Source organism: Leuciscus leuciscus, assembly GCF_965113295.1.
Source record: "Leuciscus leuciscus genome assembly, chromosome: 8".
NCBI lineage: Eukaryota > Metazoa > Chordata > Actinopteri > Cypriniformes > Leuciscidae > Leuciscus > Leuciscus leuciscus.
The window spans coordinates 25,690,170-25,707,390 of NC_138732.1; the positions used below are offsets into that span (position 1 = coordinate 25,690,170).

General features: G+C 38.5%; 1 protein-coding gene and 2 long non-coding RNA genes across 8 annotated transcripts in view; 2 read left to right on the forward strand and 1 right to left on the reverse strand.

Moving 5' to 3' along the window:
- Window positions 1-17,221, forward strand: part of LOC309504607 — a 227,636-nt gene that overhangs the window by 39,918 nt on the left and 170,497 nt on the right. The window lies entirely within an intron of this gene.
- The window catches only part of enox2 (ecto-NOX disulfide-thiol exchanger 2), a 240,142-nt gene that overhangs the window by 18,023 nt on the left and 204,898 nt on the right, over window positions 1-17,221 (reverse strand). For all 6 annotated transcript variants that reach the window (XM_082177727.1, XM_082177726.1, XM_082177723.1 and 3 more), the window contains 3 exons: window positions 10,679-10,785; window positions 7,563-7,677; window positions 3,424-3,614 (listed from right to left, as the gene is read on the reverse strand). In XM_082177727.1, the coding sequence (XP_082033853.1) occupies window positions 3,424-3,614; window positions 7,563-7,677; window positions 10,679-10,785 (413 nt within the window). The remainder of the gene's footprint in view (window positions 1-3,423; window positions 3,615-7,562; window positions 7,678-10,678; window positions 10,786-17,221) is intronic.
- LOC309504608 lies at window positions 10,792-15,606 on the forward strand. The gene is made up of 2 exons (XR_014208130.1): window positions 10,792-11,225; window positions 11,260-15,606. It is a non-coding gene; the product is annotated as an uncharacterized lncRNA (long non-coding RNA).

Consider the following 17,221-nt stretch of genomic DNA (forward strand, 5'->3'; position numbering starts at 1 on the left):
CACACACACACAAGCTCTTGAAGCTTTGCCCACTGTGCCGGGAGCAGCAGCTCATTTGCATTTAAAGGGACACACACGAAATGATGCCTTTTCACTGGCCCTTAAAAAGAGACAATTTTAACACGCTGTAAAACATTATCTGTGCGCTATTTTGAGCTAAATTTGACTACACACTCTGGGGACAACAGAGACTTGTTGTACATATTGTAAAAAGGGGCATTATACCACCCCTTTAAACACAGTTCCAATGCAGCAATTGGCATGAAACTTTGACCAGACATTGGTTTTAACTCAAGAAATCTACACAGATAAAAAAAATAAAAAAATCATACATCACAATCCATAAATCAAGTAATATTTAATAAAGTGGAATGCCAGAGGGAAAAAGCATTGAACACACTAAGAAAAAGCAGTACACCAAGGCAAGGCAGCAGCTGATTTTACTAAGTACTTAGATTTAGAATCAGCTGGGTTAGTGTATGTTCGGTTAGAAAAAGGCTTACCCACCTCTGAATGCAAGTATACAAACATCTCATGTTGGGTAGAGGCTAAAAGCTCTACATAAGTTGCGCTACCTACTGTAACAACGACACTGGTTCCAGATGGATTTCACAACACCTAAATGTTCCTACAAGCACTGGGGCTATTATCCACAAGTGGAGGGAACATCACTCCACCATCAACCAGCCACATACAGGGCCCTGTTTTAAGGATCTAAGCGCATGGTCTAAAGCACACGAAGAATATAAGAACCCACCGGAATATTCAAGATTGAAAGACATTCTGTTTAGAAGAATGGACCAAAAACCCACCTGAGCACTGAGAGCGATTCATTTGTTCATACAGGAAGCATCTTGAAGCTGATAAAGGCTTTTCCACCAAGTATTAAATACAATTTCAGTTAGTGTGCTAAATACTTTTTTCCTGTGTCATTTCACTTCATTACACAATTTTTATGGATTGTTCTTTATATGTGTAGATTTCTAGAGTTAATACCAATGCCTGGTAAAATGTCATGTAAATTACTGCATTGGAACTGTGTTGTTCAATTCAACATGTCAAAAAAATATATATAATTGACGTGTTGAATATTTATTTCCCTCACTGTATAATGTATTCAGTAGTGTTCATTTATTAATAAAAGTCGCGGAGCAGTGTTAACAAAAAGTTTCTGTGCTCCTGTTTCTGTGTGTGCGCAGCATGATCTCCGAACTCTGAGTCAGTGTGTGAGCTTCAATGAAAGCAGCGCATTGATATAGAACGTGATTAAACTGACTTGGACATGTGCATTCAATTAAATGGTTTTATTGCACACCTTTCAGCCAATCAGAATCGATTAATCAGACAGAGCATGGTATAATTCACAATATTAGGTTTTTTTTCTTCTTTTTGTTTTTTTTTCTACTGCATTTATGATAAAATAAACGCTGCTCTGGTTAACATAAGGGACTTCTTTAAAAAAAAACAAAAAACTCCTACTGACCCAAAACTTTTAAATGGTATCTATGTAACAAAATGTAATGTAATTTAATTTAATTGTGTAATGTTTTTTTTTTTTTTTTTTTTTTTTTTAGAGCGAAATAGACATTTCTGAATAGAAGTAATGGTAAAATGGTAAAAAAATTATTATGTAACGTGTTACCCCAAACCCTATTTCTAAGCATGTTAATTTGTTGACAGACCTAATAAAGCACAAGCCACGAGGTGCTCCAGACTGCTCAGATTTCTCATTAATGTTCCTGCTCAGCATTCAGATGCCAGGAGCTATCTGAGCTAAATAAACTGTGGTGATGTAACCTTTTTGTTTGACTTCATGCCCTGCTCATCATGAATAAATCAGTCCGAGGGTGAGTTTAACACGCTCTGAGTGCAGGAGCGAAAACATCTCAGCAGCCTCGCCTGCCATTTGAAAGTGATTCAACTCTGAGCAATGGCCTACACTGTTCACTTCATGTGACAGAATAACATGCTGTCTTCACAGGCTCAGTGAAGATCAGTGAACACTCCCGTTTCTAACTCGAACAAATCGCTCTGCGTACGGCTCATATGTGACCCGTGCAGCGAGTTCATCTCATGGTACAGCAATGTTCAATATGCAGAATTCCATTAGGGCTCATTAGCAGAAAGCGCACACCTTTAAAGCGAGACAAACGCCCCTCTCAGTCTCCTTCATGTCTTAATAATGGCAAGGTCAAAGTCATGTGAAACATCTGTATGTGCTGGGCTTATAGGACTAGAATGAGGGTGACCATGATTCTTTGCGTTATTGATGGATACAGTAATGAGTGGGTACAAAAATAGATGGACCATGGAACAGATTTAACCCTGACCACGCGAGTTTGTATTGTGTGAATTAAACAAATGTGGCTAAAAATCGCCATCAAATCTCTAGGCTACTCTGAGTGGAAAAGAACAATGAAGAACAGAGGATGATAGCGGGAGACTGTTCTAAAAATAGCGCCAGTCCTTGAGAGAAGATAAAATAACGTTTGGTAATAGAGATGAAAGTGCTTGATGGGTGGGAGACGTCTACAGTTTGTGCCTATGTAGGCAGACAACATTTCCATGATTCCACATGTTCAACAGCTCTTGTGTTTATTATTGTGTGTGTGAGTGTTTGTGATTGATGACCTGGATGCTCTGTAGAAATTAAGCGTTTCGGCTCAGGACTCCCTGCGGTTTAACTGCTCTAAAAATTCTCACGCACAACAACACCATATTCACTGAGTGAGAAAACAGTAGGTGTGTGAGACTGTAAACACACACTCGATGAGTGACGGTTCAATGGACCACCCCATGCTGCTTTTTGAAACGACACGTTGTTGGTTACCGATCTTAACTGTGCCACAAGTTCAACACTACAAATATCATTTTGTTATTCAGTATTTTTGTCATTTTCCAGTGAAAATATCTAAACAACCGTGTGCCAGTGGCATAAGAAAAAAAAAACCCTGTAACTGTAAGACTTAAAGTCGTGATGTAATAAAAATAGAGACCGATCTTTTCTTCTGTATTGTGATGTACATCCAGGTGAAATGGATTATCGGCGGGGAACTTGGTTCTATGCATTGGTTGTTGATTGGATGGAGGCAGATCTAAATAGGAGATTGGAGTCGATTGTAACAAAGGGACGAAATGGTTGGAAAATTCTCTGGTTTATTTTTTTAAACAGCTAAACATGCATGGATGAATAGTTTATAAGACGACCAAAAAGCAAAAAAAAAAAAAAAAAGGTGAACTTTTATTTCATGCCGACTTAAATATCATCATAACAATAATAATAATCATAATAATATAAAATGATAACATCAAATAAATGTACTTTACTAAGGATTTTTACACATTTTAACTGGAACCCAGACAAAAACACTGCTTAAGAAAATGAGTTTTTTGTCGTATACCTTGTTCAGTGTGTGTGTGTACCTTCTGCATGCCCTGCAGAGCCTGCTGCAGGAAGCTGAGCTGCTGCTGGCGGGTGGTGTCCTCCTCGCTGCGCTGGGGCTGCGCTTTACCCTGCTCCTGTTTCAAAAGCTCCACCTCGTTCCTGTAGGCATCCAGCTGACACCGCAGACTGTCGTTCTCCTCTTTCAGAGCCTCCACCTGAGCCAGCGGCCCTGGGAGGCCAGAGAGAGAGAGAGAGTTGGAGAGATATTAAAAATGACAATTCCATTGGTGACAGGAAAGGGAAATAAGCAGACAGAGGCACACGAGCGAAGGCGGCAGGGGTGAAAAACAATGAAGTAACAGAAAAAGAAGAGGCACATATTAAGAGTCGTGTGCAGAGTAATAATTCATGGGGTGGTGAGGCCTGGTAAGGGTAAAATGAAAGATACAGCAGAAGAAAACAGTGTTCCTCAAAAGCTGCTTAGAGAATTCTACTGATGGACTGAGATGAAAGGACCCTCAGTCCCACTGCTGCGTTCCTTTTGCTTTCAGAGGCTAATTAGAGAGGATTAAATGGAGAGAAAGTGTATTACTTAATGCTTGACTTAATGTACCATGGGCATTGTTATCAAATGGCTGTAATTAAAACGGACGCAAAAGGGTTCTTCACACCGAGGCATTCCGTCATTCAGCCATCTCTTAACAACTCGATGATCAGAGACGCCACCTCTGCGCCGTTTCTAGTGGGAAGAGATAACGGGATTAGACCGAGAAGCGTGTCTCTCTCAGATTGGGCAGGGAGAGCGAGGAACAGCTGACTGCCTGATCGCGAGGCTCTTTGGTTATGCGTCTCTGAAGATGGAGACGATGAACGATTGAGTGACGTGGGTGGAAGATAAGGGAAGCCAGGTTAAGCTAGAAACACCATCGGAAGTCTGCGGGTAAACACAATGTCACCTGTCCCAAAACCTACCTAGGCTGCATTTTAAGTGTCACAAAAGGTAGCCAGCCAATTTAAAGGAATCCCAGAATTCCATGCAACAAGCAATCCAAGATGGCGTATACGCGTAAAATTATTTACTGAAAGGGACTGAAAAGTATTGATAAAAGAAATATTTTCACAGTGTTTGTGTGTGCTTTGTATTTCTTATGCTTAGAGTATCACATTAGATGCATCCCAAGTCATATTCTAGCGCACAAGTTTTTGCCGTTTTGTAGCATAAATAGAGAAATGTGTTATCACTGAAAACAGGATGCATTAATTAAGTGAAAAAACGAAGTGTGGAATGTTCATAACTACATGGTTGAGTACATAGTGCATACATACATAGTGTATAGCTACATGATGTATAGTCCGTCATCTGGGACACAAATAAAGTGTGGAATGTTGGACATTTTATGCACTCAACAGCTGCAGGTTTAATTGGGGCGGAGCTATCATACTCTGATGTTGAATGACAAAATAATCGTATCAAATTCATACTATAGAGAGTTGAGTACGTAGTGCATAGTGCATCATTTGGGACTATTTTTAAGCTTAGCAACATGCTAATGTCAAACTCTATAGGGGTGATCAAATTTACCATTGTTCAGTGAATTTCCGCAGGCAAAATTCAGTCATTTCAATAGGAACCCATGCGATCTGGAGGTCGAAAGTTATCCCCACGCAGATTTTGCAGTGGGTTCAAGCTGGTCAAGCAAATTTTGCCATGCTGACCAACAGAAAGTTTGCTTTGAAAGTGACTTCTGTGTGAGCTATTCTTCATATATCACTACTGACAACAGATCATTTTCCTTGCAAAATTTCACTAATGTTACACACCTTATTGGAATCAATTAAATCAAGTTTCTTTAGAGCGTTGAACGTTTTTTCTGTTGCGTTGAGAATTGCTGCATATGTAAAGCATTTTAATGAATCACTTTACCTTGTGGTTAAGATGGCGCCTTTGGAGCCCTTCACATTCTTATGTTTTGTCCATGTCATTTTTTTGATCAGTTGTCTATTTACACATTTATCAGCGTAAGCTTAATATTTTCAACATGCTATGTGACACTAAGGGTAGTTCGTCTTTGAAAAATGTGTCTTGAGACCCCTGAAGCTTGCAGTATGGCCACTCTGTTACGCTAGACTGAGCACAATGCACACGGGACATCAGTACACATCCTTTATGAAGGTAGCTGCCATGTTATAGATTCTGTGTTTTGTCTGGAAACATGTTTGGTGTGAATTAGAGGAGAAAGAACTAAAGAGACAGAGAACAAGAGCGAGAGAGATATAGAGACACAGACAGAGAGAAAGGGGGAGAAAAGCAAGCAGTTTTTATCGATTCGTCTCATCAAGCTTCTGCCCTCAGAAACAGTCCGGTTCACCTCCTGCAACATGGCAGGCAGATCTATCGACCTGTGCTGCCCAGGGGTGCTGACAGCAAAGAGAGCAGCACCCGTTTGCACACTGCACTATAGCTATTGTCAGAGGACACTTGCCCGTTACCAATGATTAACTCTGGGGGAAAATAAAAGCAAACATGTTGGTTTGCAATGAAGAAAATTGGCTATAATTCACACAGAGGTTAGCATGAGCCACTCCCCCTTTTCACGGCGGTTGCTCGTCTTACTGGCAGGAATGAAATATTTGTTTTCATAAACGAGGAGGGTGTTGAATTACCTCCTTCATTAACCGTGTGGATCTCCTGCCCTTTTCTATCTTGTGACATCCTTTCAAATATCTGACAACCCACTGACAGTGATTGTTATCATCGTTTTCTAATAACTAAGGTCGCAGATGAGAAGACGTGCGAATCAAACCTGGTAAATGCATGATTTCATTTGCATATATTTGCATACTAATGTGGTATCTCTGTTACACAGGAGAATCTCTAATATTTATGTTAAAATTGCATGAGTTAAGTGCCACATAGGAGGGGCCAACAAGGGCCTTTAAATTTACTGTAAAGAGGGTGCACGTGGTCTCAAGATGCCAAAAAAGACACTGGAATCCCAATTTTTATGCTATCCCATGATTCTGTCCTGAGCAACTATGGTACAAGATCTCTAATAGCAGGGTTTTTTAGACAGGCAGGACCTAAAATGAGCTGGAGGTGCAGCTGGTAGACACATGCTCTGCTCAATACCGCCACATTTAGGAAACCACAGGGGGTAATGGGAGTAGTAATACAAAAATTACACTTTTCCGCCACGATTGATTCGGCTGCCTACAGACAGATTTGATTTGATTTGATTTGCTCACGCAAGCAAGTGAAATCATCAAAGTAACTAGCTGGAGCTGGAACGGTGGACTACTGGTTTAAAAACATGGTTCAACACATTGAGCCATAGTGCTTATGAGGGTGGCGCAATTTTAAATCCAGCTTGCAATATTCCTTCTTTCTGTTCCCCTTTCCTTTGTCCCATCTTTCAAAGGCCAAAAGAGACTACTTTGATCAGTGTCCCACCTTAAACTTTTCCCTAGTCTGACATTTAACTCACCCTGATAGCTAAGGTTGGGGATTGAACATGTAGAAAAGAATCGTACACGACTCATAAATGAATCTCAAACTCAGAATGTCTTAATCAATCAGAGAAGCTACTGAATTAATCTAATCTAAACAAACAAACAAACAAACATCATAAACTGACATAAAAAAGCCATAAGAAACTGTTAATTTAATAATAAAATTTCCTTACAATTCCCAGTCCTGGTTTTGTTGGGGAAAAAGGCCACATACAGTAATTTATATTTATGTCTAAAATAAATTCTGATACAAAAAGATTCTAAAACACTTTGAGGTCTCACAGGGAAGGGAAATTATATAAGCTTCATTAGTTCCTGAGAGAATGTTTATAGAAAAAAGCTGGATGAAAGTGCCAGTTACACAGTCTGAATCCAGATATATGTCAAGGATCATTAAACAGCCAGAGCCTTCCATGAAGCTGGAGTCCTTATTTCCCCACTTCATATATTCTATGAAAATTAGCTGGTTATTTTATCTGCAAATGTGTCAGCACTGTGTGACCCGGGAAAAGGTTCCACAAAAAATTGACAAATCACCAGTGGATTCAATCTGTATGCAGTGGGTGCTCAGAAACCTCTTTGAGAGAATGAGGAAGTACCGTTAATTCTGCCTTGGGAAAAATTCCCATCTTTTGCTTACAGACTGTCAATCTGGAACAGTGCATACCTGAATCATCCGAATCTTTGCTATCCGGGGCGTCTTCCATGTCATCATCCGACATCTCCATTTCCTCCTCCCTCCGAATTCCCATCAGCTCTTCATTGTGGATGTTTCTGATCTCCTGTGAACGAGAGGAACTGAGTCTTTAATCCCAGTCGCTGCTGGATGATCTCTCACACTTTGATTAACACATGAAATTCATGAGCCAGAAATGTAATAAAACCATTTGATCAGATTGTGAAAAAGAGATCATACTCGTAAAGTGCAATAAAAGCAGGTGGCGCTGCACCAGCGTTATCGATGCAGAGAGACACCTGATGTTGGCTCTGTACGCAGTTAAAAAGGGATTCTTAATGTGTTATAATGGCTGCCAGCGGAGCTTCAACGTGGCAGAAAGGGATTGCACAGCCACCACAGATCGGCAGGGCCAAGCAGGGGCAGATGAAGCAGATGTCTGGTTATGTTGGCTCTCCTGATGGGGGAGCTCTCCGGCTAATGAGCCATGTGCACGGCAAAGAGATAGGGCTGTGCAAAGACACAACATGACCGCCACAGGGAGAGAGACTCACTGCCTGACAACAAACAAAAGGCCCAGCATAAACATTGCCATCTGTCTAGCACAGCAACACATGATCTCGCTGAGAATTACAGAGGTCGAGCAGGTAGCGCAAAAGCAAACAGGCCCATCTGCCCAATCAAGAGAGGGATGGATGTCATTGTGCTACCGCAAGAAGACAACTATCTTTTCAGATTTAGACTTTTCCCCAATCTTTAACATAGGAAGTCTTGCTGCCCGCAGTATGAATGGGCTGTGATTGATCTCTCGGCAACTGCTTGGAATAACAATCAGCCTAAAGTGAGGAGAACCCTCTGTACCGACTGGACATTTCTGTTTTAAAACCAACACTTACCGAAGCTTTGTATACGCATGCAAGAAACGGCCGGGAAAACTTGCAGGGGAGCTCAAGAAAATGAGGATGAAATTCTGCTAAGCCTGAATGTACCTCTGGGTCAACAACTCATCCGAAACCACCATCTTACCATTACATTTACAAGAGAAGCCCAGTGAGGGTCCAAACAGCTCCAAGGGGGAGAGAAGCAGAGTAAACATAGTTTAATGGTGTGTCATCTATTACCTATCACTTACTGTCACCTGCTCCAGATATACCTAACCACATTCTGGACTGAAGAAACCTCTTCCTACAGCGAAGAATGTTTAAATGCCACTAATGGGCTCGGTTAGAACATAAACATTTCGATTATGAGGTTCAAAGGCTTGTGAAAGCGTGGCATATCCCTGAAGCCCTATATTGTCATACTAGAGGGATTCCAACAGTTTTGGACGTCGGCTCTTCTCAATACATAATGTGAAAGGTAAGAGAGGCTTGGTAACTCCCTTTTTTTCTCAAATGAGGCATCACCCTGCAATGACAACATCGAAAGCTTCCTGTCATAGCCACGGTGAAGCTGCAAGCACAACGCCAGCCCGGGAGCGAGAAGAGGCTCATATCTGAGGATAAACATATCCAACTTAAGTAGTCAGAGAAAAGGTATAATAAGGAAGGATTGGGGTATGAAAACTGGAGGTGAGGACTGCATTAGTCATACTTATGGTTGTTGCAAAACCTTTTTTTGTCGTCTGATGGTAGAAATGAAAGAGGTGAAATGAGAGGAACTCAATAAAAGAGAGAGCTCAATAAGGACGCAATTACTGCAGCATTAATAAGCTCTTTTCACAGATGAAGAACAGAGTAAGTTCTAAAAGAACGCTATATGTAACTATCATTTGGAGACAAATCAAATCAAATGTAATTTAACATTTTAAACTATGCAGTCAATCAAGGACTCAGAGTTCATGAAGTTAACAAAGAACTAACTGGCAGTAATAGCAAATTGTCTTAATGGACTTCACAATGGGCTGGAAATGAATGGACGTGCAATATTTCTGAAGGAAAAATCTAGTTCTGATCATTTTTGAACATGGGAAAAAGAAATTAAGATATATATCAAAAATGAATGAAATCAAATGGATTTTAATTAAAATTTTTAGAAATTTTGCAACATAGTGCATATTTTAAACACCTACCTTGAACCTTGAGGAGACTCTTTTGGCATTTACAGTACCTGCATATTAAAGCTGTTCCAATGTCTTCAAGTAAACATAAAACAACACTTGAAACCCCTCCATAGTAAAACTATGGGTAGATTACTACCCTCCTCTAACACACACTTTAAGGAGGCTGAAGGTCAAATTTACCCACTAGAGCACCTTTATGCATCTTGCTTCTTTTTTTAATCATTTGGCATTTACTATTATAAAGGCAAACATTTTCTTTTTCTTTTAAGGCACAAAAAAAAAAAGAAGACAATTCTGATTTCATTTTGACTTTTATAGTCATGATAATTAATTACTGTAAGTTTCTTGGGATTTGTTTTTAAGACACATGGACAGTCCAGTCCTCGGTTGATTTCGCACTCATTATTTGCTGAGCAGGAGTTCTCAGCTATATTAGATGTAAACAATACCAGCCCTCTGATCCATGTAAAATGGTGTTTTAATGCTGCTTGGTGCTAATTAGACACCAGATTGGGTCTTTGTGCACTAATAATGAGAGAGATGTCTTAAAACTTACCTAATGACCACAGAAAACAGAGGAAAGAGACAGAATAAACACCTCAACAGCAACACATGTGGATTATAACTCATTAATTAGCTTATCTGTCTCAAGCTTCTAGTGATTGAGAATAAATATTTTTCTTTTGTATTGAGCTTTGGGGTTTTTTAGAGCGCCAGTGATTCAAGATACTGGTATTTCTATTGCTTCTATCAGGAAAGATTTAAATGTTACCTGCCGGTTGTGAACCGCTGAACTCTCAGGCAGACTTGGTCGAATTTTACTAACAGAGAGAGCTGAGCAGTTAAGACTATCGTACCATTAAACATTCAACTCAAAATAAAACGTGGACTTCATAATAGTTCAAGTACACATGGGGAGCTTGCAGGGAAGGGGAAATGGACAGGGGGAATGGGAAAAACTAATATCTGAAAGAAACATTCTGCATAATTAATTGTGAAGATGTGAAGCATGAACACATTCACTTAGAGAAATGAAAACACCAACCTCTGCTTGCTTTCGCCACATGTCCAGGTTCTTGCGTTGGGCTTTGGAGAAATGGTCCCATGCCTTTTGTTTGGTAGCAGCGTGGAATACAGACACAATCTGCTCAACTGTGGCAGGGGATGCAGGGGCCAGTATGGGCGTCCAAAGAAAGAAAGAGAGAGAGGGGCGATTGGGAAGGTGCAGAGGAGTGAAAAAATATGTGTCAGGTTGGAAGGAAGTGATGTTCTTTTCCCCTACCCCCCTCTATAAGGCACAAACACTGAGCTGGGGTGGACTGGTGTAGCTACAGGGATGAGATCTGAATGAGATCAAATTTCTGAAAAATCATGTTAAAGGGTTAGTTAACCCAAAAATGAAAAATTCTGTCATCACCCTCATGCCATTCTAAACCTGTATGACTTTTTCTTCTTCTGTGGAACACAAAATATATCTTGAAGAACGTTGGGGTCAAACAACATTGGACCCCATTGGCTTGCATTGTACAGTATGAAACACTGAGACTTTTCAAAATATCTTCTTATGTTTTCCACAGAAAAAAAAAGTCATCGTTTTTAAACACCATGAGGGTGAGAAAATGACAGAATTTTCATTTTTAGGTGAACTATTCCTTTAACTGCTGTGGCAGCTATAAACTTCTGTTGAATGTAGTACAACAGCAGCTGGAACATTCTGCCTAACATCTCCTTTTGTGGTCTATTGAAGAATGAAAATCTATAGGTATTGAATGACATGAGAGTGAATAAATAATGACAGAATTTTAGACTATCTTGGGGAAGATCAAACAGTTGAAATCCTTTGCTTTACCTGAGAACAACTGTTTCATCTCATGTTTCTTCTTTCTCAATTACCACAACACACCTCTCACCTTCATCGACTCTAATGGTCGGATAGTCAAAGGATCTCCTGTATTTTAAGAGTATATCAACTGATAATGAGATGAATGTTTCATCTACGACAGGCTGGACTCATTACTTCAGTGTGTATAGATTAGAGAGGACGTCTCACTTACGTAAACTCATTAAAGAAAACCTTCCAGAAATAGTCATCTGTTCAGAATTAAGAGACAAGGCAGTCAATCAACTATTTTGTGGGGCGTGAGTGCTTTGGATGTTAGAGATACATGGCAGTAATTTCCTGTGAGAATGTAGAACAGGAGGAAGACGCAGGACGGAAGGGGAACAGCTGCTGAGAAGCACAGCTGCTAATAGTATGCGCTGCTCTGACACCTCTGACATAAACTCCGTTCCAAAATCTAGCAAGCTGCCAACCTAGGTGGCGTTTCAAGATAACATAGGTGTGCTAGTGACATGAAGGTTGAACCAAAAAGAAACACTGAAACACATTCTTGTGGCCTAAATCTAAGGCAGCATCACACGTATCCTTTGTAGAGAAAATAAATCATCCAAGATGGTGAATGACAAGAATCAAATATTTATTATAAACATGTACTCTCGTTACTCTTGTAGAATGATTTCTGAAGGATCATGTGACTAAAGAGTGGAGTAATGATGCTAACAATTCTGCTTTGCATCACAGGAATAACTTACAAATTCAAATAGAAAACAGATTTTCTAAATTATAAAAATATTTCACAATATTATTGTTTTTACTGTATTTTTGATCCAAGAAATGCAGTCTTGGTGAGAATAAATTAAATTAAATAAAATTTTTATATTCCAAACTTTAGAACGGTAGTGTATTTAAAAAAAAATCAAACAAAATTGTGTTCTAATTATAATAGTCTTGGAACCAACTGACAAAAGTTATCAAAATTGGAATCAAAAGTTTCTGTTACACATGAAATGTCCCAAACCATTCACTTAAGAGATTCCGTCTTAGTTATATTGCATAAAGTTCTTTCATTTTGTTGCATCGCAACAGTTACCATCCCTCACGTCACTGGAAATCACCAACTTTCATTGACTGAACACATGACTTCAGGTTGGTTTATCGCTGTTTAACACCGCCAGTGTGAGAGGCCCTTTAGAAGGAAATAGCATGTCATCTCACTAGGTTTTGTGTGCTAGTTTTCACCAACACTATTACTTTAAATCAATCTTGGTGTGCCTGTTATTTTTAGAGAAATCTAATAGGTCTTTAAACAAGCCACTCTCATGACTAGATCATTTGGGACTATCATATCATATTTCAAAGAGTTACTATTTGTGCCATGCATCACAGATCCCAAAAATTGTCTGTGTGTTAACACCGAAATGTCCCAGTGTCTGGGAAATTACATCAAAACATCCATCAGCCTAAGTGATGTAACAGTAGGACTGAGAGACAGAAACATATGGTGCCAACAGCTTGATGGATGCATGACATCATTACTGATGGTATAACGTGCCTATGCAGATTCACTCAGATATCCCATCTCTCTCTCTCACTCACTCTCTCTCTCTCCCTCATTGAGAGGGGGTTAATAAACCTTGGGGAGTCAGGAAGACTGCCAAACACATCTGTCTGCGGCATAGGCATGCTCAAGAGAGAGAGAGAGAGGCTGGATCGATAGTGACTTCAGCATCCTTTAATTTGATGGAAGAGATCGATGGCAAAGCCAGGACGGAGAGCATGTGCCCGAGTGCATGTACGTGTGCAGAACGCTTTTAGTCTGATGTGCAGCCACGACACTGCTTAACGCAAGAGGCAACAAATCCATGATAATTGTGTAGTAATAGTTCAACTTATACCAGATTTTGGCCAAAACACACTTACACACAATTTAAATGCAAACGCCTCCAATTGTGCAAGCTCAATTTTATGCATCATTTCAAAATGTGTCAGAATGTATTCATAAGGTCATAATGCAACGCAAGTATGTGTTGCTTCTTAGCACTGCTGCAAGGCCAGATATTACAACACTGAAAAAAATGGTGTCGAATTTCATTTGAAACTATTTGTACTCATTTCACAAACAATTGAATTACACATGTTTTTTTTGTTGTTGTTTTTTGAAGCAGAAATAATGAAATAGTATTTTCTTGTAAAATGTACTCCACTAATGGCAGAGCAACCGTCTGAAAAGAATCTATCTGAACATTTTAGTTTAATGCCAGACGTTTGAAGGGAACTCTATCACCCTCTTGAGTACTGGACTATGATACTGTAAAAAAGAAATGACATTTACATTTATGCATTTGGCAGACACTTTATACAAAGTGACCTACATTGCATACAAGCTATACATTTGTACTGTGTTCATGCTTTCCCTGGGAATAAAAGCAATGACCTCAGCGTTTTGAGCACCTTTCTCTAAGGCTTGAGCTACCACATGTTTGCAATGCATTGGCCGAGCCTTCACTTCTGCATTTGCATATTTATGTTGATATGTTTCTGGCCTTTCTCTGCATTTATATCGCCTCTAATTTCCAAACAAATACTGTAGTATAAGAAGTAAAACAGAATTCCTTACCATGGAATGAACTATTCAGATATATGAACTATATATATGAACTATTCAGTAAGATCTTTTTTAGTAATTACTACTTTACTGTAAAATGATCAGTTGACTTAACTTAAAAAAGTTAGGAAATCCGTTGCCTTGAAATTATTAGATAATAAACTTAATGCGTAATTGAAAAAAAAAAAAAAGTTATGTGAACTTGCTTTGTTTATAATTTCCTTTTTAAAATATATTAAAATAGAAAAAAAAGTCTATTCAATTTTCTAAATGTTCAATTAAATAGTGTTATTTCACAATAGCAATAATGTATTTTTGATCAAATAAATGCAGCCTTGATGAACATAAGACTTCTTTCAAAAATATTTTAAAAACTATAACCGAACAAACGTTTGAACGATTGTGAAAATCTTTCACTTTACGTTAAGAATGGAATATATTGAAACCATATCAGCAGATATTGGTAATTATTAAGTATGTTAATATAATAATCTGTCTGAATGATTATTTCCGCCTATTCAAGGTGAATTTAACTTTTTAGTTTTTAATTTAGCAGTATCCTGTAGAGAAAGAATACAGGAAAGATTTAGCGCTTTAGATATAGGACTTGTCTAAGAGTTTTTTTTTCTTCAAAAGCGTATAAATGGTTATATGCATGTGACTAATTTTGCCTTTACTAATATTACTCTGAAATAGGGGTTCGTAAGGTTTCATAAGGGGTTTCCACTCAAATACCCTAGAAATTAAGCAAAGTGCTTGTTTATCTATATAAAATAATATAGATTTATAGCATTGATTATATTTGTGTAATAATAAATTACAGCCTGCAAAAAAGATGAGATCGTTTACAGACAAGTTAACACTAATACTACAAACCATCCTTTAGATGGGGCAAATACAGATTTAGTTTGTGACAGCACCAGTCTGCTGCCTCAGCCGGGATTCACCGTCTTAAGCTGAAATAGTCTTTTTCCCAGAATTCCCATGTCACCATGTCCCACCTGCCACTGCGGCAACCTGCTGCTCTATCCTCCTGCAGGCTTTTAACCCCAGCAAGCTTTTAGCTGAATATGCCTTTCATTATTTATCTGGCTGTGTGCTCTGTCTGCGTTCAGATAAGACAGATGCTCAACTGTCACAATGCTTTCTCTCCTCTGTGTGAGCGACTGTTCTGCTGCATGTGTTTGTCATCACGACAGACCAGACATTACTATAGTGCCAGATACTTATTGCAGTTTGTTGAGAGAATTGTATCAAAAGTTGCTGTCTGCCGCTTGTAGATAAAACGCTGGACAAAGTTAAATACCCGTGGAAGCTACTAGAAGGTTCTTCTAAGGCGACATGACCTTTCTGATGAAACATCTGTAGGAAGTTTTCCTGATAGAAGATAACTTCGACAGACAGCCAGAGCAGGCTTGGTAACAGATCAGTATTGTCACTTCTTCCTCAAGCAGACGTTCTAAACCCATTAGAATAACCTGACAGGTTTCAGAAGGAAACATCTACAGTATATGGGAGAAAACAAACAGATGAAGCCTGTATCTCTGGGAAGGTAATGTTTTTGTCTCTTGAAAACAATAAACACCTTTGGATTTCAACCTGCCACTAGAGATGAGACATATTCGTAAATATGTATGTCTGCTCCATCTCTATATGACATCAGGATTGATGCAACCACAGTCTAAGGCACAATACGTTGATAGACAGACATCAGTGATGTGGTGTTGTGTTGTGTAGTGGTGAAAGTGAGGGGATATCCATGTCCTAAGAGAGAGACTTACCATGTCATTCAATATAGGTCAAGTTACTGCATTAAATCACTGATAGAGGAACTGATAAAACAACTCTGTGGGACAGAGAACCATGATTGGACCATGATCGCCATGAAATCTAGTCAGCCAAGTCAGTAGAGGAGGAGTAACACTTTCTATGAAGCCTGTATACTGATGCACATCCTGTCCGAGAATGTAGTCCTAACCGTATCCCTGCCTTTAAACATACTCATAATTTATCCATAAAATCAGAGGGAAATGACAGGTGAATAACACTGATGTAGAAGCACCAAACCCTGATTGCAAGCCTCAACTTGACAACTGTAAACTTGTCCCTCGAATCCGATTGGTTGATTGGAATGTTGTTCCAGGATCAACAAAGATTTTGATCCAGAAACATATTGCACTTGGTGAAATCAGGTTCTGCTATACTGGTGGAGTATATTTCATAATGCCTTACAATGTAACCCTAAAATTATTTGCATGTTCTTGTAGATACTTTAACCAACGCTTTCAAGAGCATAAAGCATTAAACTCGGTTTCATGTGCATTTACTCTTTAAAGGTGTAACCATGAAAATGCAAGTATTATAATGTATTCAGCATCATAGGGATGTGCCTGAAGTCAAATACCTGATTTGAAGGGCTAAAATGAGGTACAATGATTTCATATTTATAAAAAAGAAAAAGAAAAAAAGAAACATTTGTTTCACTGATTACCCAACAAGCACACAGACAAAGGATATTTTTATAATTTTTGCATAGATATTTTTTTCTCCTTTTAAAGCACTTTTAATCTTTATTTTGCAGCACATTCATTTAAAAACAGAATAAACAATTGTATAAATAATACATGCCATTTTTGCTATAACTGGAAACTATAAATGGAATAGGGTTACATCTTTTTTTTTTTAACACACTTATTTAAGACCCTGATAATACCCATACACAGATACATATAATTTTGTCATTAACACCAGATACATAAATTACTGCTTAAAAGTTACGTTTTTTCATGTTTTTAAGAGAACTCTCTTATGTTGATCAAAAATGCAATAAAACAGTAATATTGTGAAATATTATTACAATTTAAAATAAATGTTTTACTATATGAATGCATTTCAAAATGCTATTTATTGCTGTGATACAAAGCTGAATTTTCAGCATCATTACTCAGGAGTCACATGATCCTTAAGAAAACATTCTAATATGAGGAGTTAATGCTCAGGAAACATTTCTGATTATTATCACTGTTAAAAACGCTTGTGCTGATTATTATTTCTGATACAGATTTCATGATTCTATGAGAAAAAGAAAGTAAAAAAAACCAGCATTTAATTGAAATAGATATCTTTTTGTAACATTATAAATG